The 23,562-nt window shown below is 36.3% G+C and overlaps 9 protein-coding genes across 9 annotated transcripts; 4 read left to right on the top strand and 5 right to left on the bottom strand.

Annotated features, from left to right (window-relative positions):
- Positions 1-75: 75 nt before the first annotated feature.
- On the top strand, positions 76-1,729 carry FDP41_008537 (uncharacterized protein; the record flags this gene model as incomplete). The annotated part of the gene is made up of 2 exons (XM_044712401.1): positions 76-179; positions 340-1,729. 2 exons carry the CDS (start codon positions 76-78, stop codon positions 1,727-1,729), a joined length of 1,494 nt encoding a protein of 497 aa, XP_044558043.1.
- A 282-nt stretch (positions 1,730-2,011) lies between these two features.
- On the top strand, positions 2,012-6,998 carry FDP41_008536 (uncharacterized protein; the record flags this gene model as incomplete). The annotated part of the gene is made up of 4 exons (XM_044712400.1): positions 2,012-3,103; positions 3,202-3,750; positions 3,800-4,411; positions 4,464-6,998. The coding sequence occupies 4 exons, from the start codon at positions 2,012-2,014 to the stop codon at positions 6,996-6,998; spliced, it is 4,788 nt and encodes a 1,595-aa protein (XP_044558042.1).
- Positions 6,999-7,078: 80 nt separating this feature from the next.
- Positions 7,079-10,065, bottom strand: FDP41_008535 (uncharacterized protein; the record flags this gene model as incomplete). Its single annotated transcript, XM_044712399.1, has 5 exons — positions 7,079-7,561; positions 7,654-7,819; positions 7,872-8,179; positions 8,264-9,271; positions 9,457-10,065. The coding sequence occupies 5 exons, from the start codon at positions 10,063-10,065 to the stop codon at positions 7,079-7,081; spliced, it is 2,574 nt and encodes an 857-aa protein (XP_044558041.1).
- Positions 10,066-10,383: 318 nt separating this feature from the next.
- On the bottom strand, positions 10,384-12,150 carry FDP41_008534 (uncharacterized protein; the record flags this gene model as incomplete). Its single annotated transcript, XM_044712398.1, has 1 exon — positions 10,384-12,150. The coding sequence occupies one exon, from the start codon at positions 12,148-12,150 to the stop codon at positions 10,384-10,386; it is 1,767 nt and encodes a 588-aa protein (XP_044558040.1).
- Positions 12,151-14,225: 2,075 nt separating this feature from the next.
- FDP41_008533 (uncharacterized protein) lies at positions 14,226-14,936 on the top strand (the record flags this gene model as incomplete). The annotated part of the gene is made up of 1 exon (XM_044712397.1): positions 14,226-14,936. One exon carries the CDS (start codon positions 14,226-14,228, stop codon positions 14,934-14,936), a length of 711 nt encoding a protein of 236 aa, XP_044558039.1.
- A 240-nt stretch (positions 14,937-15,176) lies between these two features.
- On the bottom strand, positions 15,177-16,565 carry FDP41_008532 (uncharacterized protein; the record flags this gene model as incomplete). The annotated part of the gene is made up of 1 exon (XM_044712396.1): positions 15,177-16,565. The coding sequence occupies one exon, from the start codon at positions 16,563-16,565 to the stop codon at positions 15,177-15,179; it is 1,389 nt and encodes a 462-aa protein (XP_044558038.1).
- A 123-nt stretch (positions 16,566-16,688) lies between these two features.
- Positions 16,689-18,890, bottom strand: FDP41_008531 (uncharacterized protein; the record flags this gene model as incomplete). The annotated part of the gene is made up of 2 exons (XM_044712395.1): positions 16,689-17,068; positions 17,126-18,890. 2 exons carry the CDS (start codon positions 18,888-18,890, stop codon positions 16,689-16,691), a joined length of 2,145 nt encoding a protein of 714 aa, XP_044558037.1.
- A 2,035-nt stretch (positions 18,891-20,925) lies between these two features.
- On the bottom strand, positions 20,926-21,330 carry FDP41_008530 (uncharacterized protein; the record flags this gene model as incomplete). Its single annotated transcript, XM_044712394.1, has 1 exon — positions 20,926-21,330. The coding sequence occupies one exon, from the start codon at positions 21,328-21,330 to the stop codon at positions 20,926-20,928; it is 405 nt and encodes a 134-aa protein (XP_044558036.1).
- A 1,018-nt stretch (positions 21,331-22,348) lies between these two features.
- Positions 22,349-22,876, top strand: FDP41_008529 (uncharacterized protein; the record flags this gene model as incomplete). The annotated part of the gene is made up of 1 exon (XM_044712392.1): positions 22,349-22,876. One exon carries the CDS (start codon positions 22,349-22,351, stop codon positions 22,874-22,876), a length of 528 nt encoding a protein of 175 aa, XP_044558035.1.
- Positions 22,877-23,562: the final 686 nt, after the last annotated feature.

Genomic DNA, 23,562 nt, shown 5'->3' with positions numbered 1-23,562 from the left:
GAAATTTGCCCAATTTTAGCTTGATTGTAAACTCTAGACCAGCATTATCTACTTTTTCGGACTGCTGCTGCAGCGATGCTTTCAGGCAACAACTTTAAAAAAAATACCCCAACAGACACCACCTTCGGTGTATTAGACTTTGATCGCTCACCAGGATTTTTCTTGAATCTCGGAATGACGTAAGTGGTTGTGCTTTCTTTTGATTCTCACACCTTGATGCCGCTGCGGAATCACCATTCGGTCAACCGTCCATTTCTCCTGACCACACTTCGTTACACTACTATTCATGATTTCCACAAATACATCATCGTGAATCCACACCACTCGTATGATGATCAGGTCCACTCATTTCAATTTCCCTTCCTTCTCTCAAAAGGAAACTCTTGTCGAGCAAGACAATCTCTCTTACATGCCCGGATGGAATAACACCTTCTCAACGGAAGCTTTACCAGGTGCTCTCCCTCTCGGACAAAATACTCCACAAAAGTGTGCCTACGGACTCTATGCCGAACAATTACAAGGTACAGCCTTCACTGCTCCACGTTCTTCCAATCAACGTGTCTGGTTCTATAGAATTAGACCAAGTGTGGTTCATGATGCTTTTGAAAATTATACGGCTAATGAACAATTCTCACCACTCAATCCGAACAAGATTGATTTGGGAAGAGTGGTCACACCAAAGCAATTACGTTGGAGACCACCAAAGAAGCCACAATCGAATGAGAAGGTTGATTTTGTGGATGGATTGAGAATATTGGCTGGATCTGGATCACCACAATTGAAGACTGGATTTGCAATTTTGCAATATCAATTTAACACTTCCATGCATAATCGTTGTATGTGTAATAGTGATGGAGACTTTTTGTTTGTTCCAGAACAAGGTGAATTATTGATTACAACAGAATGTGGTAAATTGAGAGTCAAGCCAAAGGAAATTTGTGTCATTCCTCGTGGCATTAAATTCAGTGTGGCATTTGCTTTGGAGAATGAAACCTTTGCTCGTGGCTATATGAGTGAAGTGTATTCTGGCCATTTTGTAATTCCTGATTTGGGACCTATTGGAGCTAATGGTCTGGCAAATCCAAGAGATTTCCTTCATCCAGTTGCTTGGTATGAAGATCGTGACCAAGATGTCACTTTTGAAATCATTCAAAAGTTCCAAAATCAATATTTTGTTGCCAAGTGTGCTCACTCGCCATTCGATGTCGTTGCATGGCACGGAAACTATGCACCTTATAAGTATGATTTGCGTTTATTCAATGTGATCAATTCTGTGTCCTATGATCACTTGGATCCATGTATTTTCACAGTCTTGACCTGTCAAACACTCGAAAAGGGAACTGCTGTTTTAGATTTTGTCATCTTCCCACCTCGTTGGAGTGTTCAAGAACATTCGTTTAGACCACCTTACTATCACAGAAATACCATGAATGAATATATGGGACTGATTGAAGGTAAATATGAAGCCAAGGAAGATGGTTTCGTTCCAGGAGGTGGCTCTCTTCATAATTGCATGATTCCACACGGACCTGAAGAGAAAGTCTTTGAAAAAGCATCCAATGCAGAGCTCAAGCCTGAACGTGTCGCTGAAGGAAGTTTGGCATTCATGTTTGAATCTGTCTTCATGATTAATCCTACTGAATATTACATGTGGGATGTGGAGATTGATCAAAACTACAATCAATGCTGGTCTGGAATCAAGAAGCATTTCAATCCTAATAAGATGTAACTCGTGTGACGATTGTACGTGGATCGTTCAAAAATAAGGTGGAATTGAAATTGTATTATTTTGTCAAAATTCTCTATAAATGCTTCTCATGAGATTTTAGATGATTAGTAATGAATTTGATTATTGTGTCAGATTACAAGTTGTTGTTCTTGAATAAGAATACAACAAATTAATATTGTAAAACCTTTGGTCAACAAAGTTTGGAATTAATTTATTGTTTCAAATGAGAAAGTGACAAGCTATTTATCACATAAATATAAATATTTTAAAAAAATTCGAGTGATGATTTCTTTTGGCTCGCCGTCCTTGCTTGTATCATCCTCATCGGAAAATCAACATCATGGCTGCCAATTCTTGTTATCAACATCCAGCTCCTTGCAAGGCTCATTGAGTCGGAAATGTACAGAATTGCTCCTCAGAATTGGAAATAACGATCTGGAAGTAATTATTCAATTATTATCACAGGAAACATCGAATAATAATAATATTGAAAATTCAACAAATCATCATGGAACTGTTCATCAGCAAATATCCATATTCAATGAATTATTTAAAACTGCATTATTTATTTCAAGAGAGAATTTAAACATGCCGGAGAAGGATGAATTAATTCAACACTTCACCAGCATCCTAAGATGTCTATTATTATATGACAAAACTCGAAAGAAGAGTTTAAACTTTATTTATGATTTATTGACCAGTTCAAATATTGATCAAAACTATTCAGAATCGTTTGTGGATTCATCCGCATCGTGTACCATTGAACTGTCGGGAAGGCTCATCATGTCAGTTATTAGTGAAGTACATTCCTCACTGTATCATTTTCGCCATACGACCTCTGTACTCACCTTGGAACAAGGCTCCAATAGAAGCCAAAAGAAAACGAACCATGAAGAAGAATCACTTCTTGTCTTTGATGAAGAAGACATGCTGGAGGCAAACATTGCTCAAACCGATAAAGTAGAAAAGCAAAAGATTGGAACAATATTGAAAAATAATCCTGGGTCAGAATTGTTGGGGGTAATGTTGCTAGGAACGAATACTGAAATTTCTTCATTTGCTCTCAATTCATGCATTGTACATATCTTGAAGGATCTTAAAGAATTCACAAATGAAAAAATAGAATTAATGCTTTCACCTAATAACAGAAGACAAACAAGTAACGTGAATGGAAACATTGCATTTCTAGAATTAATACCCGTCATGATTACTACTTGCAAAAGTCTCTCTGATCAACTTTCAATTTCTCAAAATTTTCAAGAAAAGACAGACCATGAAATTATTTCCTTCATACTAGAGAAGCAATGGAAAGCTGAATATTTCATTAGCTTGTTAAATATCTTTTTAGATGTTAAAATCGATGAAAACTCAATTGTAAGTGCACATTTTGAAGACAATAATTGTTGTCTCACTTGGCATGTGAATATGAATTCATTACAATTTGCATTCAAAATTGAACTGTGGATCAACAGTTTCATGTTTACATCATTAAAAAGATTCAAACAGCACCCAGAAATTTAGAAATTTCTGGTATTGTACAGGTGCTATTGAAACTTGCTGAACAATACAACTCTCAAGGCTTTTCAAATTTAGAATATATTCAAGTAATCAAAACAGTATTCAGTAAGACGAATGCAAATATAGATGCCAGACTTAATTTATATTATATCATTCAATCAGCATTACAATATTCATTGCCTCTACTGAATATTGTACTTAAAGCAATGGACCAATTCTATGAAGTGAAACCAGTAGACGTGAATAAGTGTTCATTTAGTGAGCATTTTATTGATTTTATGATCTTATTGCTGGCGTATAAGAATGAGCTCGTGAAGGACAAAGTTTTTACTCATATCAACAAATTTATTCACTCAATTTACAAGCATGTAACGCCTCATAACCAAAACATGTCAGATGCTGAACCTTTCTTTTCTCCTGTTTCCAAAAAGTCATTGGGTTCGTCCTCTACATCTATTTTAGATCATGACGTGATAGAAATGACTGATACCTATTATGTTGAGGTATGTCGAACGAATTTCAACCAATGATTTATTAACACGTTACTATCAGTCCATTATCAAATCTGCATGCAATGTGAACATTGTATCTGAAGAGATGCTTTCCATTCTTGGAGAATGGTGCCGAATGAACAATAGAATGTTGAATACAATAGGAAAGAGTGGTATTGTTTTCCTGTTTTCTGCTTGTGAAGGTAGTAGAAGTACAATATTACAAAAAATTATTGGAAGTATCGCTGAAGAAAATCAAGCAACATATCAACGTGAAACACCTATTGTCATTCTAGAAGCATTGCTGGCTGAAGAACGAGCATTTGCTTTTTGCTCAATTATTGAACGATTATATGACTATTTGTCAACCTTTGATCAATATGCGTATGCTGTCAGTTCCAGAATTTTACTGGCCATTCTTCCAATATCAGAGGTATCCGACTACATTCGTGGCGAGTTACTTGCAAAGCTGGAAAAACTATGTGTGGACAACAAGAGAGAAAAGCTTGGTGACAAGAGGAAATTGGCCATATTCGGATTGTCCATGCTGCTTTCAATGCCTAGCTATCAGCAAGATCAAGTGACCATATTAGCGGCTTTACAAAATGCGTTTCGTTTTAATGATATAGACATGAAAATCCATTTGTACAAATCCCTTAGCAATTCATTAATGGTAAGTAGCCAACCGAGGGAGGAAAACTTGAGTCTTACGACTTTTTAAAAAGAAAATGCATTCGTCTAGTGATGCACACCTTAGCCAAGACGCATGTGAAATTTTGTTTCAAATGTTGAAGTCAAAATTACTGAATTACTTCACGATGAGCAAAGATAGAAACATGTATGGTCTTGAGATTGAAAAGTGTTTTGAGCTTGTTAGCGAAGATGGAAAATACAGAAAACAAGAACCACTTGAAGAGTTATTTAAATGTTTTGCTTTCATGGACAAAATACTCAGAAAGCAAAATTCAGATTTGTATGGCAGCTTGTACTCTAAACTGTTCGAGAGTCTTGTGGATAGTATCAGAGATATCGAATGGTTATGTAAAATTTTAGCAATCAATGAAGACCTAGATGAGCAGACACCTATCACAACGAACCAAAGACTCACTATCATTATTCCTCTTATTCAGGTACTGATTGAGGAGCGTTTTCAAGAAACTTTGGAAGTTGATGAAATCTCTATTGAACTTTTGGAAATTAACTCAATTCTTCAAAGAATGGAAAAGAAAATGTCAAAGAAGAAGGTCAAAGGAAATTATCTCACCTTCAATACTTGTAAATCATTATGCTCTGAATTGTGTAACAAGATATCAAAGGAAACTGACCGTCAATGGAACAAATCATTACTCATTACTCTCACTAGCATTATCGATCATTTAACTTATTATGCTGGGGAATGCAAAGAGAAACTGTCAAATAGTTTTTTGAAAATTATTACAAGAAAGCGATTGGATGAAGTTGAAGTACTTGGAACCGAGAGGCAGATGAGTCTTTCAATTATTCGTATCATTCAAACGCTCTTTGATATTTTCATTCGTTTTTACAAAGATGAAAATAGTCAAAAAAACAGACCACGACTTAAAAAATCTGAGCTCGTTCAAAAGTTTGAAGATGAGATTGGAAGAACGTCACCACACTGGAAAAGTTTAGCTCAAGACAGCTCCATCTTTGAGAAAATGAGAATGAAAATTCTTAACCTCATCACTGTATACTTTGAAGGAGTCAAATTAAGTGGAAGCGAGGAATTTACAGAAAATAGATCGTTGGAAAAGTTGTTAAAATTTATGTTCAATGCGCAACACATCCAAGAAACTCTCGACCAAGAAACACCCAATACAACTGAAGAGCAAGAAGAAAATTTAGAATTTCACATCAAACCACTTGATTTCATAACCATGACATTTTATTTTTCAAAATTACTTTACATGGAAACGAATAAGAATCCAAGAGGATGTACCACCTATTTGAAATTGATCAAAACCTTTGCAGGCATTCATCCATTTGTAGTTTCAATGGGTATTCCTTTCGAGCCAAGACAAGATGACATGTCTACGAGTAGCAGCGAAGATGACAACTCGGATCGCTCAGATGTCGTGTCTCCTAACTCTATGGATCCACGTCTCCGTCAATGTTGTCTCATGATTGAGTTGCTCATTATGAACGAGCTCAAATCTGTCTCGAGCGCCCTTTTTGTGAAAGAGATTTTAATGTTTTTGCTCAATTTTTCCAGTGTTTCAACATCGCTTGACTATTGTAAGGATACCATTGTGTCCTGTATTGAAGTATGTAAAACAACGAGCAACGAGTCGGCAAGAATGAATGATTCACTCAAGAATCGTGATCTCAGCATTACCATGTGCAACATGGCCAATATCATCAAAACACGAGAGTGTTCATCCAAGGCATTAGCTGTCATTTTGTCCTACGTCGAATTAATCACAGTGAAAATGAATGAGCAATTTAAAAAGAAAAGTAGCAACAAATCGAGACGAAGTGAAATTTTCAACATGAGCACAACATTTTCTGAACGTGCCCGCAAAAATCAAGCTCATCTCATTCTTCCAGCCTCAATATTTGTGAAAATTAAGGAATGTTTAAGTGCAGGCGTCAAACTTGTTCATGGAGAATATGCTCAATTTGGAAATACGGAAACTGTGACCTCAAAGCTTGATAAGATCATGACAGGATTATGCAATTATGTCATTAATAGCTCAATCGCTTTCAAAAAGAAAATTAAGAAAAACTTGGATCGCACCACTTCTGCACGAATTATTGAATGTAGTGCTTCTTTCAGATCTGTATTCGATACCATCTCTAATGTCATGTCACTGCGTGGCAGTATTTCAACAGCGAAAAATAACATGGATGTAGATCTGACAAAGGATTACACAAAATTGGAACAAGCAATGGAAAAGATGTGTTTTGAAATTCGAGAACTCAACAGGGCATATAAAAACAGAAACAAAAAAGCCAAGCTTCAAAGATTGGTGATTATTGAAGAACTGACTAAATATCGATTGATCAATGAAGACATCGCAGAGAGTGATGAGGAAGGTGATGAAAATTTAGCAACAGCGCACAAGAGGAAGAAAGCTGGCTCGATCTCAAACTCTTCAAAGCGTCGAAAAAAGAATTTGGTTCTACGGAGCAAGAATAAGTACATTGATCATGCGCTTTGCGTAGAGGATGAGGATTACCTTGATATCCATGCGGATCTCGAGGATTGGATCGACGATAATGACTGGGAACCCACTTATTAGTTGTTGACAATTGATGTGTAATGGTATGTTAAATAGAGCTACAAAGGAAGTCATCAATGTATTTACAGTAATTAGCATAACTAAATTTGCAGGAATAACGCTCTTCTTTTTTCCTCTTCAGTAAGCTCAATAGAATTGTACAAGTATGAAATATAATCCTCACCCAACAATCCATTTTCTTTTGAGAATACTAATTGATCATAATCTTGTTGTTGTGAAGTTGTTTGACGTTTTGTTTTGGCAAGCTTGTCAATTGCTCTGTAGCCAACATGTTTCCACCAACCAAAATAATTCACATTGTGGAAATGTTCAATGTCATGAACCACTCTCTTCATTTCATTTACATATTCTGTTTGAGAAATTTGAATTGTGGTATTGAGAGATTGAATCCAACTTGTATCTGTCAATGTAGGGCGGACATGGAAGTAAATATTATTGACGACAAGCATGTTAGTAGTCTTCCATTTAAGCGGAAGTTGTGGCAAGCAATTTTTCAAAATCTTACAAGAATATTTGCAAAGCGCTTCAATGACCTCTGCTTGAATTACTTTTTTGAGGGTTCTCTGTCGTGTTGCAATAGAATTGAGAATTGAATCAAATGTTAGTTGTCGTTGCGTTGTAAAACCTAGTTCATCAGGTACACTCAAATACATACATGTAGTTTGTGCTTTCGAATGAGTTTGGAAATTAAAAATGGATCATCTTTTGTCATTTGGTGTATAATTCGCAAAGCGATGGTGACTACATAGACATTTCTCCAGTTGGTCTTTGTGGAAAACGATGAGGTCGTATTCTTTGCAGTGGATTCTCCTCTCATAAAGCTGATAATGTGGCATATGATGTCATGTGAACAGTTGGAGAAAAAAAACTTACAAAGCCTCAACATTCGTGTCATCATGATAAATAAATGCCTTAATATCCAATTCAATTAATCGAAATAAAAGTACATAAATTTCAGCCTCTCCAAGTAAATGGATAAGATATTTGGCCTGCATTTGGCAGCTCTTTCTCCAATTTTTGATCAGTAAAAGCACAACAGATAGCAATGACTTGAGCAAGATGTTACAATAGCGTCTCTTCTCGACTGTGGAAAAGTTGGCACCGCATTCTCCTTTGGTAATTTTATCAAGAATACTCGACATCAGCACAACAAAATCAGGCAGTTCCTCAAGCATTAATCTCTTGATTAAGTGAATATATTGCAGAATGATTTTAAATAATTAAATGATAACATTCATTTCAATACCATAACAGTGTATACTTACATATAATACTTCTTTCATGCTTGGGTTTTCAATAAGTGCTCTCGGTAAAGTATTATCTGCTACCTTCTCGGAAGTGTCTTTCTTTTCTGGAGCCTTTTGGTACACACCGATGGCTTCTTCAACAATTTTTGAGGCGTTTCCTTGATTCACCTTAATGTAGGCTTCCTTGGTCTCTGGTGCCACTTTCAGTCTCATAGACTTGGAACGTTCTTTCTGTAACACTTTGGTAATCTTGGTGTATTTCTTCTTGTGAGAATTATCTGCATCGCAAATGAATAGAATGTGTAATGTCTTGTGCATGAGCATAACCAACTTCTTCAAGCTATGGATATTTCCACGATCAGTGGCATCATTCAAAACACTCGTTCGAAGTAGTGTTAGCAGGACAATAAGGAAGTGTTCAGAATTTTCCTTCTTTCCGTATTGAGTTCGTGACTCATTGACATTTCTGTCAAACAAGTCATACTTGAGCTCTTCAAGAACCTCCTTGCTTGGATTCCAAGAAAGCACTGTTAAAAATACATATAAAATATTCGCATAGAGATTGAACCACTTTTCTTTTTCCTTGCACACCTTTTCGAATTGCTCCATCGGAATAGAGGGAGAAAACTCTACATTGGCTAATGCAAATGCGTGATGTTTAAACGCATAAATGATGGTATTCAAGCCATTACAATCCAGAACAGTACTACAATTCTTTTTAGAAATTGAAAAACTTCCTGTTATACCAATTGAATTGCCAGCATATCCCATGACCACAGAGAGCAAGTGGTATCCGTACTCCCAGTGACAGGCTTCAATCTTTTCTAAAATGTAAATTATGGTACTTTCTGTCACTTCATTGCCGAATGTATTCAAAATGTCAGAACTTTTACACAAGGCAATCTCTGCACTTTCTCTCTTCTCAAAAAATTCATCACATGCATCCAATAATTGAGTATGACCTCTTTCAATGTCACTCGTGTAGTCTTCAAGAGCGCTCTTGTTCATAATTTTAAAGTTTTTTACCTGAGGGTTATTGAATTTGGTCCAGGTAATTTCAACATCACATAAATTCGGGTCAAATGATATAGAATATTAATTAAAAATTAACCATATTATGTGCACATGATTATAATTTCCGGAAATACACAATTATGTACAAAGAATATCTCATTATGAGAAATGTGGCAGTAAATGTGACTGTAACCTACATTTTCTGAAAACTTGGAAAAGGACAAATTTTTCTTTTTTGTTTTCAACTTTTTAAAAGCGCTTCCAAGCGACTCTCCCGGACTTTTTGAATTTTCAGGATCCATGATACTGCTTTCACTCTTTCTTGGTTGTGGAGATGATACTTCTTGTGAATAATCGTCACCATGGATGTTATTATATTCGATATTTTCTGAATGAAAGCTTTTCCGATCATTGAACAAAGGCATTGGAGGCGATGATGATCGGATTGGTAAAAAAGAATGATCAATTCTATTACTACTGCTGCCAGCATTAGCATTAGTACCATCTTGAATGAATATATCATCATCACGATGATCATTATTCGACAATGATGAAGACCCTTCTCGACCCTTGTTTCCATAACGATGTCTTTTTTCTTCTTCAAATTCAATCATGGACGGAGAAAAAGGCTCTTCAATTTCATTCATTGTATTATTAGCACTGTACCGATTGGATGATCCAGTGATATCACTCTCACCCACACTTTTTCTTTTGAATGATTCAATGTTCAATCCCGATGTGGGAGCCTTCTTCTTCTTGCCACTGCTGTTCAGTTGCTGAGAGAGTCCAGCAGCGAATTTTTTCATTTTTTTTTTGGAAATTTCAAATCTTCGACTTTCAAAGAAATTTATCTTTCAAATTATGAACGAACCCAATATTTCAAAACAAACAGAAGGAGGTTGAGTTTGGATCCAGCTCGTCAATTGATTTCAACCAAAAATTCAGAGACGATTTTAATATTTTGTTTGTACAAACTTCTTTTTGACCTCTTGAGAAACGTGAGACAGACACAGGAGTGTGTGTGTGTGCAGTGAAGTGTCGTGTCGTGTGTGGTTCTCGAGACTTTTCGCAACAGGAGAGAGATGTGATTAGCAGCAACGTAAGGATCCAATCCCTATTTGCTCTCAGTCATTGAAAAACATCATGTTACTTGGAATGTTGAGTAATGAAGAGGACGTAGAGGAGGATGATTCTTCTTCACAAGTTTCGTTGGCACGACTTGCATTGTTCAAGCCATTAAGCATCAACAAGGAATTGAGATTTAAATCTTCTCCAATCGTGGAGAGAAGTGAATGACTGGATGGAACTTCTTGTGGGTGTCCAACAGCAGCAACAGGTAACAAACTTGAATGACGGACATTGACGAATGAGTTTGGTGGAGAGGAGCTTGTCAAACGTTGTAATTGGGAACCTCCTTGAGAAGGAAGACTAACGTGCTCATGATTCAATTGATGTTGGTGTGTGTGATGAGCATAGGTACTGAGTGGCTGCTGATTCTGTTGACTCATGTCATGGTTGTTGTATTGAAGCTTTTGCAAAGCGAATGGATCACTTTCAAGCATATTGGTCAAGATCTTACACAGTTCTTGAAAATTAGTGTCGTTGAAAGTGATCAGATTGGAAGAGTTGTTCATGGATTGGTTTGGTCCTGCTGAAATAATGCCATGTGGAGGTTGTGTTGCTGGTGGTTGTACCTGAAGGGCAAAGGAGGAATCGACCATCCAAGAAGTCTCTTCTTGTCTTGACTCGTGATCAAGATCTTGGGTTTGGAATGTATAACGTTCAAGAGCAAGGTTGGCCATGTTGTTAGATTGTGCGAACGGAGTGTTCGAATGACTTAATGACACTCCAAAAGAAGGAGGAGATGTTTGATTCATTGTGGGAGCTTCTTGGCAAATCGTGGTGGTGTTCATAATGGTGCTTCTTGACATTGGATGTTGTTGTTGTTGTGGATGAGACATGGTGGTGATCTGTTGATTCAAACTTGTACTATTGGGATTCTGATTCAGTGAATTCAAATAGTAGATGAGAGGAATGGTGTCTTGAATGACTTGCTCAACCTTTTCTTGAATATGAGCGACCATCATGACGTCTTGGTTTGTTGCTTGTGGTTGTTGGTGTTGTGGTGGTGATGGTGGTGGCGAGGTCGAAAGGGTTGCTTCTGAACTTATTCTTGTCGACATGGTTGTTCTTTTCATCTTCTTCTTGTTCGTCGTGTTGGTCGTTGTTGATGGCGAATAGTACAAGGAGCCACTCATAGTAGTGGTAGTATTGAAAGAAGAACTTGTGGTTGGAGCTTGTTGTGGTTCAATAGGATCTTGTTCTTCCATCGTTTTTCTCTTCTTCTTATTGTTAGAAACTTCTTTCATTGGCTCATTCAAAGAAGAAGAAGAAGACTTCTTTTGCGGTGGCGAATGGTTAGTGTTGTTGTTGTTGTTGTTGTTTGAAAGAACCCTTTTCAAATTAGAAGAAACACAAGCACTACCACTCTCCTTCTTATTCTTCTTATTGGAAGAAGAGTCAGTTTTAAATTGCAACAGTTGAACCTCGCTCGAGGAAGTAATATCCAATTCAAAGTAATTCTCTTTGAAAGCCTTTGTATTGATTTGCTTTCTCAATTTACGTGGTTGTCGGCAACAGTTGGATGATGCCAAAGTACTTGAGACCTCAAACGAAGGGCTCTGATTGGTGCCATAACATCTGGATGAGTGCTGATTTGAGTGATTGTAGGATGAAGAGGAGGAGGAGGAGGAGGAGACTGCTACTGATCCCGAACCAGTTGTTGTTGGTATCGTTCGATCGGCTGCACTATTGGTCGACTCTGTCATCATCACGGATGGAGAGGAAGAAACAGTTCGGATATGCAAAGGATGATGATGTTTGGAAGGCATATTTCAAAAGAACAGTTCTCTTTGAAGGGACTATTTTAAAATAGATCAAATCTGAACAATATTAACCCTTGTGACTTGGATTACAATCAGGTCAGATGAAGTAGTACTTGCTCTTTTTATTTGAAAAAGTGGAGAAGAAGAATACGGCATCTGTTGCGGCATTGCTATGAGAGAAGGTTCTGGTTGAAACAATCTCTGTGAAGCAATCATCCCGTCATCACCATCACACACACGTGCGACGACTCTGTCAAATCCAATCTCTCGTCTTGTGCGGATCTCAATCAGGGCGTGATTATGGAGTGGTTGTTCTTTGTCCGTGGAATGTGAACAGAGAGGGGGACCGTTTTAATTGAATCGAAGACTGCCAATGAAAGAGAGAGAAGGGCATATTCACACACAAATGTACTGTTGCGAGGGTTGAAAGATGAAATATAAGAATCTTTTGTTTGTATGGAACAGAAATGAAACACTCCAAAACAGTATTTCACATCTTAAAATGTAAAGGAATTCAAAATTTGGAGATCGCTTAAAAAGTAAAAGAACTGTTAAGGAAAATTAAATGAACACTGAAAAGTGAGATTATTCATCTCCGTGTGTGAAAAATTATACTATTAATTGAAAAGAGAAACTTGGACAGTTCATTTCGCATGTTTGAGTAATTTCATGTCTTGTCATGTTTGTCATTGATGTCGCGAGAGTGTCTTGTCATGGCCTAACAGTGGGTGACAATCAATTTCTGACGGACGTTGTTTTCATCGATAGTGTATGAAATGTCGTAGTTGCATGAATTAGCTCTTATCTCTGGGCCTAGACAAATTTAGGAAATCCACTGGACATACAGGTAGAGGCCATTCATTTATTGATGTTGAAAGAAGAAGAAGAACAATGGAACAGAGGTTCATCTTGTAATAACTTGAACATTTTGGGAAAAGGTTCATCTTGTCAATAATGAGTTGTTGAACAACACAACAACAAGATTTGCAACAGGCTCTCCAAATTGAAATACCACTCCTCACTGACCCAATTCTCCTGAACAATCTTGTCTAATAATGAAGTGCAAAGTGCAGATCATTTGATGTGCGAAATATTCTCCATGAAGAATTCGCTTTTCATTGCATTGAAAGAGTTCTTTCTCTTTTTTGTGATCTCTTTCCAAACACACCAATTGGTACATAGTTGCTAATTGTATTAGAATGTTAATGATGCCTGTCCTTTAAGATTATATATAGTGGCGAAGGATTATATGAATGAATAATATCTTGAAATCTATATTGATGTGAAAAAGATCAATAACAGTTAAAGAATTTGATCTTTTTCACATTCGTTTGAAAATGTTTGGGAACTCTTTGAATTTTTGTGCTTGATACAAGGATCACCACCTTTCGCGAAAGACGTTCGAAGTCCTCTTCTTTGCTTCTCATCAAGTGTGAAAATTAAATTTAGAACCAATGAACTCTGAACTTACAACCAAAAAATGTCTTCACACGTGTGTTTGATCTCGGATCCAGCCAATCTCGTATTGGTTTATCGGGTGATGATGCTCCGTTTGGGGTGGTCCAAAGTGTGGTGGCTCGCTCTCTTCCTCATCCTTCTGATCCTAACCACTCCTCTTTCCAAAATTCAGATCGGAGAGGAGTTCAACTCCTCCCCATGAATCATCGTCAGCATCCTTTTTCCTCTATCACTACTACCACCATGATGAGGATGATGGAACAACAGTTATTAGAGATGGAATATCCCATTGAGAGAGGAGTCGTTACTCATTGGGATTCCATTGAATTATTCGTTGAACACTTTATTCATCTTCTTTCCGAGAGGCTTCATCAACCACCGTCCAATAATTACTACTGTAGTGAAGAAGAAGCCTCAACTTCCATGAGGATCCTCTTCACGGAACCTCCTCTGAATCCCATTGAAAATAGGCTGGAATACTTGATCTTGCTGTTTGAAAGGTTTCAGGTGCAAGCAGCTCAATCACAACTCTCACCCATCTTGTCAGTCTATACCTCTGGAAGATGTTCTGCAATGTGTATCGAATCGGGAGATGGAATCACGAGCATTATGAAGGATACACAATGCCAAGTTGTATCAAACGATTGGATTTGGGAGGAAGAGATGTTATAGATGAATTGCTGAAACGATTGATGGAGAGAGGAGCGTTGTCATCCATGAACAATAATGACAACAAAAATATGAATCATTATTATCAATGTCATGACCAAGTTAAAAAGATCAAAGAAAAAGAATGTTCTATCATGAAAGAGACACCACGTATGAGATCACACCAATGTGATGATATGATGTCCTCCTCAACATTCAATCGATTTAAATCAAGCTCTTCATTCAAACAGTATGTCCTCCCAGAAGGTGGTGTCTTGCAACTTTGTGAACGAGATTTACAGGAGTGTGGAGAGATCATGTTTCGACCAGAACGTTTCTTGCAAATTGGCACTTCAGCTGACAATTTGACAGGCTTGAGAGACTTAATTGTCGAAGCCGTGAACGATGCTGCAGTCGATTGTCGAAAGGATTTATTCGGCAATCTTGTATTGAGTGGAGGAAACACTCTCATGCCCAACATGACTGATCGTGTGAGCATGGAGGTGATCGAAAGAGTTCCTGCTACTATAAGAATCAAGGTAGTTGCTCCTCCTGAAAGACTCCACTCAGCATGGATTGGTGGATCTATTCTGACCTCTCTTTCTACTTTTCAACCACAATGGATAACACGAGGAGAATATCATGAAGTTGGACCTTCTGTTGTGTTTAGAAAAACACTTGTGTAAAGTGCGCATTTGTCAACAGTGTGAATTCCATCAAACTGTATACTTGGTTGTTTTACCTTAAGCTTGCTTGAATGTTGTTTCTAAAGCATGAACAAAATTCAGAAATGTTCAAAGTGTTTTGGAGTGAAATTGAATTGCAGGAAACACTTCTTGAAGCACAAACAAGTGACAACACCATCATGTTCAATGAAATGTACGAACTAGCTCCACCTTTGACTTGCATTCTCTCCTCAAACTACGTTATTGCATTTCACATTTTCGTTGTGACTGAGTTTGTTTCTGATGTGAGAGTTCCTGCTCTAATTGTGAGCAACTTTTCACACTACTAACGGTACTCTGACAAGTGGCTTTAAAAATTGTTCTTGAGTCCCACCCTGGAAAGACACCAGTGACATGAGGAAAATTCACTAATTGCTTTGCAATTAGATCTGATTGTTTTCCATTTTCGGCGATCACTAATACAATGGGCGAAAAGGGATATTGCAACACGACACGACGCAATAATGGTAACAATTCAATTTGTTCCAATGCCTCTTGGTTAAGCTCTTCAAATGAGAATTCTTGTGCTCTGGAGTAATCGTAGAGAACGAGTACTGCATCACTGTAGAGAACGGCATTTGTGTTCTGTAGGCACAGTTTAGTGTTGTTGTTCTCATGAACAAGAATTCCACCAATATTTCCTTCCAAAAAGGTTTTAAAATCCATTGTTCTGAAAAAAATTTCTTGATCGCATTCAAACTCCATGCGACAACTCAATCCTTGAATCATGACTTTAGAAAGAGTTAAATTCAGATACGGAATCAATGGTCCAGCTTCCGTATAGACAAACCATTCAAAATCTCGAAGCAAATTATTAGATTCATGGGTTTCATAGCTCATGTGATCATCTATGTGAAAGGCAATTTGAAGTGTGAAAAGAGGGGCAAAATCTACGTTTTCACATAAATGTTGGATTTGAGGAGATAGTTTCATATTTCCCAGAATTTGTTGGTCGTTTGTGAAATTCCAAAAATTATCTTTCAATAATTGTAATTCAACTTGGAGAATTTCCTGATACATTTCGAAGAGAGTCATACCCATGGTAAGATTAAATAATTTCGAAAATGTGGAGATTTTCAACTGTTCAATGATATTGTATTTTAGAAACTCTATCTGTGAATGATCTTGTTTGAAAATGCAATGATTTTCATCTATGGCCATGAATAATTCCACCAAAATTTTATAGAGATCGAGAAGTTTTTTGACCTCCTTTTGTTTTTTAATCCATTGAATAGTTGGAGTGTATGCATTGTCAACTCTCAAGTTTTTTGCAAGTTCCATTTTCAAAGCGAGTTGTGTTTCAAATTTTTCGACCACAAATCGATAGACTTTCCAAACTCTAAATTGCAAAAATTTAAATCCATAGAGATCCAAAAATTCTTTGATATTATTTTCCAATATTTTCTTTTGTGGATCCTGTTTCTCGGAATTATGTTTAATTAATGAACGATGAAATGGATTTTGAGTTTGTTTGAAGAATCGCAAACATTGAAATAAAATTCGAAAAATAGATCGCTTGTCATTGCAATATGAAAATATTTCATAGACAAGATCGAATTGATGCTGTTTGATCAGTGAAAGAATCACCATGAAACTCGGGTTGATTTTTTATGCGTGTGAATATTTTTGATAAATTTTTTTTGTGAGTCATTTCTCAATTTGGTTATTTTGTTAATTATTAATTTGTTAATTTTCATTGGTCATCCATTCCTCTCAATCATCAATGGTAAATCCATATTTTGATCCAATTTTTTGCATATTTTCATTCAGTGTCCTTAATAACATTTCAGATTTGATTGTTCCTTCCAATAAGTTGGCATAACTTCGAGGAGAACATGATGAAGAATTTGAGGAAGATGGAACTATTTCAGAAGGAAGATTTTCACCATTGCTAGGATTGCTTGTTGCATTTTCTAAACGTTTTTTTCGTTTTCTTAAAATTTCTACAATGAACTGAATGGAAGAAATGACTTCGACAGTTCGATTTCGAGCAGAGTTGTAATAGAGTGAAGTTGGTATTTTGGTATTCATGTTAATGTGAGAAACGAGCGTGAAACGAGCTTGATTTTCAGAAACTTTTTCAATAATGGTTCCTAATGTTGTTGACAAGTGACAGAACATGAGACTTTTAAAATTGTAAAACAACTCACCTCCAAAAAAAATTCCGCGTGTATGATTTCGAGCTACCTCAATCTTCTCCTCATGGTATTGATAAGGAACTCTCACCAATGTAAAATTCGAATAAGGATCTTTACAAATTTCTCTAAAAATTTGTTCACTTCTCGTTCCATTCAAATCCCACATGGCCAAAGTTTCATTTCGTAACGACATGCTCACAAGGAATTCTCTGGATTTCAAAGGAAATCCTAATTTGAAAAGCATTTTGGTGGCCCATGTAGAATGAAAGCCGTCGTGTTCAAAAAATTCTTGACAACATGTCTTTTCATTGGAATTCAATTCTTTTTTGGAATTTGACATTTTTGTCGACGAATACTCACATGGTAAATATTCCAATGGATATGCTTCTTCATTCATTTGATCTCCCACCACTCTTGCATATTCAGCATCCAAAATTGAATACAACACTTCCAAAGGAGATGCATTCAAAATTCCAGTTTGTTTAAACAGTCGAAACGATTTCTTCTTTTTTGGATGTTTCAAATCAACAGTATAGGCACAGGTCCAATTCATGGATGGCACCAATGTAGGTGTATTGGATCCATTATTCCATAAAGACGATAATGAATGTTCTTGTTGTTGTTTTTCAGAAAGAGGAGGATCAATTTTTGTAAACAAATTATTGGCCATTGCCAATGAATGAATGAATCGAAAATGTTTTTCATGAACTCTTCGAATGCAACCGTCGCAACCAGTACTGTCACCACCACTCGAATGGTCTTCTAAAATTTCATCCAATTCGATGGCGAGTTGTGTTAAATCTTTGGTCAATAATTGTTGATTTAAACTTCTTGGTGATAAAGAAGCAGGAGCAGAAGAAACGGAAGAAGGAGAAAGGGAGTTTGATGACTCTGAAAGCACGTGATTGACATTTAGGAATAATTGAGGGTTTGATGATGGCAACACATGTTTGAAAGTTGAATTCGAAACATTGGAATTCGTTTCACTTTCATGAGAACTCTCAATGGACGAACCAGATGAATCACTACTTTCACTATTGTTTCCACTGCTGATAAGAGTGTTATGGTTGTTGCTACTACCACTATTACTGCTTGGATGTTGAGTGTTACAGTCATGACCATTCGAAGATGGCAATAATTTCTTTTCTCCAATTTCATTGAAAAATAATTCCAAGACATTGATCCACAATTGTTGAGTTGAATTTTGTTGTTGTGGTAATGGAGATTGAAAGATGGTCGACTCGGTATGTTCTTGTCCTCGAGGAGGAGAAGTTTGGTGATTTGAGGAATGATTGAATAGGGAATTGGAATGTACAAGTTTTTGTTTCAGAGTTTGTAGATTTTGAAGAATACACTTTACGAAAATATCACTCGAGATAAATCGAAAGAAATTATCACTTTTTAGGGAGTAATGGAGATGTGAGTAAATCTTGTCAAAAATTGTTTCGAGAGAGGTCAGATCGGGTTTCTTATTTCCAATTTTGGTAATTTGTGACTTTTGGAATTCTAATAAGCATTGATCTTTCAAAGAAGCTGGTAAGTTCACTTGTCGTGATGAATGGTCACCGATATACAATTGAATCATTTTCTCTGCTTTCGAATATCTTTTTTTGTAATCCTCTTTCTCACACTTTTTGAAATCTTCAATTTCATAGATGAGATCAAGAGTCATCTGATTGTGTTCACTTGTCAAGAATTCTCGAAATGCCATCACAAAATCATCCTCTCGACCTCTCTCTAGAAATTCATTGAATTTGATGGAATAACATTTTGACATTTCTTTTGTGAGAGAAAAAAGTTGTGTTGCATTCGAAAGTGAAGAACAAGTCGATAACGAGTCCATCATCATGAATAATATAAATTTCCAACTGAGAGAGATGAAATTGCTACAAGGATGAATGTGGTAGTCTTTAACGTTTTTCTTTACGGAAATCAAGTCTCATAAGAAGCTCGTTAACGAGAGGTTTACGAGAGTGAAGATATCCGAAAATGGGTTTGTGGAAGAATGATATTAATATCTGCAGTGAGTACTAACGTTCGAGAAAACGGAAAATTTCAATACAATCTTGTTGTTGAGAAGTAGAACGAATCTTCAGGTGTGGTGTCTTATTGTTTCGAGACACTTCAAGAGGTCCTCTGTTGATGAATGTGGCTGCTTTTGCTTTTTCTGCTGCTACTAGTAGGATTCGTCGACCTGGAGAGGATGCATGAGAAAAGAACCTAATGTTCCAATGCAAAGAAGACAGGAAGGATTGGTGACGGCTTTTTATTTGTTGGAAAACGATAAGAGAAGACCAGAAAAGGAAAGGATGGGACAGAAAAAGTGGAAGTGTGTAAAATATTGGACAACACACTAAAAAAGTTCAACACAAATCACACACACTTTGGATTGACACATTTCCAAAGCATGACCATGGTCATCTATTCGAAGGAAGAAGATTCACCATGAATTATTCCTTAAAATTCTTCTCATCCTCTATATATGAATATAAAATGGTTCTTCAGTAGTGAACTTCTTCAGTGAAATGAGTAGTAGACTTCCGGAATCGAATGAAGAGCATGTAAATGATTCTGAACTCGATTCCAAGTGAATTTCCCACAAACACTGACAGAATACTTGCAAAAAACTGCTTGAATTTTGTGCAATTTTGTCGCTCGCTGAAATTGCTGTAATGCACACATCATCGTTGGCAGCGTCAAATCTCTTCGTGATGACCTCCTCTCTCAATTCTTCAGAGTCATCATCTGACACAACAGAAATATCAAGAAAATCCGCAGGGTCTTCCATATCGTTGCGAACCTTCTTTTCAAATTCAAAAGGAAGCGACTCGAGCGTAATCATCAATGTTTCTCCCATCAAAACCAACAGCCAACCGTTCAAAACGAAAAACAAGCATGAAGAGGAGAGAGAAAATTCTCAAACTCTTCGGTTATCAAAGGAATCAATAATAATCAGTCTGAAGAAGAGGGTGAGAGGAAGAAACCCGAAAAAATTGCTCAATTGAAAAAACAATTTGAAAATATTATGAAGTTTTTCGATTTGCCAGTTCAAGAACATGTTTTTGAGAATGTAAATGCAATCATCAATTATTTCGATCAAAATAAGTCCAAAGAAGAAACAGCATTGGTTAATCTGCGACAACAGTTGCAATTAATAACTATGCATATGGAACAGCGTTGACATTCCCCAAAATAGGAACATTTCTCGCAAATAATAGCAGAACAAAGTGAACACAATATTAGTTCCGTGTGATTAGAACAAACCTGGCACTTTCTCCGTTTGCAAATTTCTGAATTGCATCCACAAGTTGAATCACATATTCTTCCCATTTTTGCACAACTACATTTCGAACAATTTCCTTTTTTGCATCTGCATCCAACTTTCTTTGTTTTGTGTAGATCATCATTAATATCATTAATCTTCTCTCTTTTCCTTTTCAGCTGATTGATTTTAAAACATTCAATAGCTTTCAATGTTTTGTCGAGAAACTAGTTTAGTTTTCCCTGTCTTTGTCGTTTTACGAGGAAGACAATTATGTAAAGTCGACTCTGATTTCATTAATTGGAGAGAATCAACAAAAACAATATTGTCATAATTAAATTCAGGAAACTTCCCGAAAAATTCTTTTGCAAAAACTTTGAAGTCTAAACAGTCGCCATTGTGAGCTATTAAATAAGTTTTCCCTTGAGAGTTATTACTTAAAAATTGAATAATATCGTTCACATGACTTTCAATAGGTAGTTTTGATCTCAAATTGTTCAAATTCAATCCAGTTATTCCTTGTGCTTGGCTAGAAATGGCTTTACCAGGATTAACTAAGCCATACAAAACAACTCCAGCCAAAACATCCACAAAACAATATTCTGTAATTTTTGGTCACTTTTCCAGTGCTTTTCATCACACATAACCCTCCTCTAATTTCTATTTCATCATATGAAATTATGATCTTGTTACTAATATTATTCATTGCCATGGCTTTAACAACATTTTTCAAATCATTGTCAGCAAGTTTTCCAAAAGACAAGTCGGGAAGATAGCTCTTAATTGTTGAGATAGATGGAAGCAATAAATTAAGCTTATCCAATGCATTTTCGGATGTTATAATGTCGCTAGTGGAATTTCCTTTCAAGACATTCCACAAACGAGAGCCACCATAAAAATCGAAGTAATAAATACCAATAAATGATACACTCTTTGTATCGAAAACCGTTAACATTTTTCGATGAAACCAAATTTTGCAAAGTATTCTCTAATAATTGATAAAAAGAACTGGGTTTCGTGTAATTTTCCTTCCTCTAGTGGAACCGAGAGAAGTTCTACCAAATAATGTTTTTGATCTTTTTCCTCAATTAATTCTTCGAATTTCTTAATTTTAGTATCTCGTCGAGAAATTATTGCTTTCAATGATTTGATGACATTTTTGTATTCTTGTGTCTTTGCAGCAATGTGATTCATTTTGGTGTTTTGATTTTCAATCGTTCGGTGATAATGACGTAATTTTGTGTCATAACATTCATAACATTTTTCACAAACTCCATATTTGTTGAGATTGCAATTATTACAGTCGATGCTAAAAAACTAAATTCGCCATGATGATTGAAATTCACCTTTCCGAAGGTATGGTTATTGTGTGATATGGTCCCGGATGTCGTCAGTAAATGGCTCACTTTTTCGAAAGAAATGCCTTTACATCGAGTATTACCTTCTTTGCAATTACTACAGCACTTGTTGTCGGAATGTTTGCATTGACCGAAATTATCGGGAACGATTGAGATGATATCTTTCACTCCTTTTGGTTGTTTTTGAATTGCGATGGTAACAGGGTTGATGATGTGATGGGTGTTTTTGAAATTGTTGATATTGTTGTAATGTGTGTTGCATAGCAAAAGTGTATCATTTGACTTCTCTGTTCCGCTTATGGTGATGTTTGTTGGCACGGAGTGTGTCACAGCCTTTTTGAAGCAAATACAGCAACGTTTGGTTTTCACGAAATAGAAAAAAATGAAACTCAATGATTTCAAGTTGCCTGTTTAACCTTTCTTCGCGCTTTCCCTTTAATTCAATCAAGTTCAATGACCCCTTTTTTAATCTGCAGGTTTTTATTATATATTAGGCCTCACAGCACCAAACTGAAGAATATGAAACTAAATGGAATGAAACCATTACCATATGAAAATCATGATTTCAGCATGCTTAATTGTAGAACAATTCAACTCTGGATTGATTTCTCAAAAATGGTCGGTCTTATAAAATGCATTTTTATTGAAGGAGTTTGGCCATTCCTAAAAGCTGAGATCAATGATGATGATATTGTTACTTTTCAACATTCAGAACCGATAGATTTCGAACCCACCAATAATATGGTAACTCTTGGTATACAAACGCTTTATTCATTACTTAACACCTCCATTGACAAGGTGGATAGTATTGGATTTTATCCATCAACAGCAATCACTTTAACTTCCTTCCTTTCCGAAGGTTATACTTCTTTGGTTTTTGAAATACCTGATGGAAGGGTTGCTAAAATATGTAAAACGCTTGATTATACCATCTTGTTTGAAAACGAATATCAAACTTTGAATACTCTCAAAAATTATAATATTGATATCCCTCTAGTAGAAAAACAATCTGAAGGAGTTTTACAAATGGAAAATTTTAATCGCATAGAAGATACAGAACCCCCAACCAAACAAGAATGTATGGATTTAATAGACTTATTGCAGAAGGTTCATTCAAGGGGGTATTTGCCACAGAGATATTAGACCTGATAACATTATGAAGAATAGAAATGACGGAAAATTAATATTTATTGATTGGGGTTTTGCTTGTAAAGCTGACGAATTGACACAGTTTGCCGGAACAGTTGCATTTTGCGCAGATGAATAATTAGAATGTATTTTTTTATCCCCGTAGTTTCAAATCTTACAAAACAAAATATGATTGTGACATTTTGTTATTGGGCTTCTTGCAACAAATTTCAATCCTTTTCAAGAAATGAATTAGACAAAGCAAAGGAAGCAAGAAAATTTTGGCAACGGTTTGATGAGCTTAATTTCAAGACAAAGTTGTTTATCAGACACGAAACGGTACTGATCCGTACGCTGCACTAAAGTCATTCTGGCAAAACAACGCTGTCCTTCCTTCTGACCTTTGAAACACCTATCTTAATTTTTTAATGGAAATGACAATCCTTCTTCATAAGATTCCAAATTTGAAGTTCCACCTTGTTGTGGAGTCGAATTCGTTTGAAGAGATTGAAGACCCTCTTAATCATGAAAATAAATCGATAACAACTCATCATTACCTCCAGATTTGAAGTGTTAATGCCTTTCACACCTGGCATTGTAAAGCAGACTTGACTTTTCGTGAAAGGACACACTTCCTATCCACATCGTCAGCGTTTTTGTTTTCCTTACTTTGAACTGCCTTAGTTTCATCATCGAGCTCG

The sequence above is a fragment of the Naegleria fowleri genome, assembly GCF_008403515.1.
Source record: "Naegleria fowleri strain ATCC 30894 chromosome Unknown tig61, whole genome shotgun sequence".
Classification (NCBI taxonomy): Eukaryota; Heterolobosea; class Eutetramitea; order Acrasida; family Naegleriidae; genus Naegleria; species Naegleria fowleri.
This window is presented reverse-complemented; position numbering and strand designations above follow the sequence as displayed.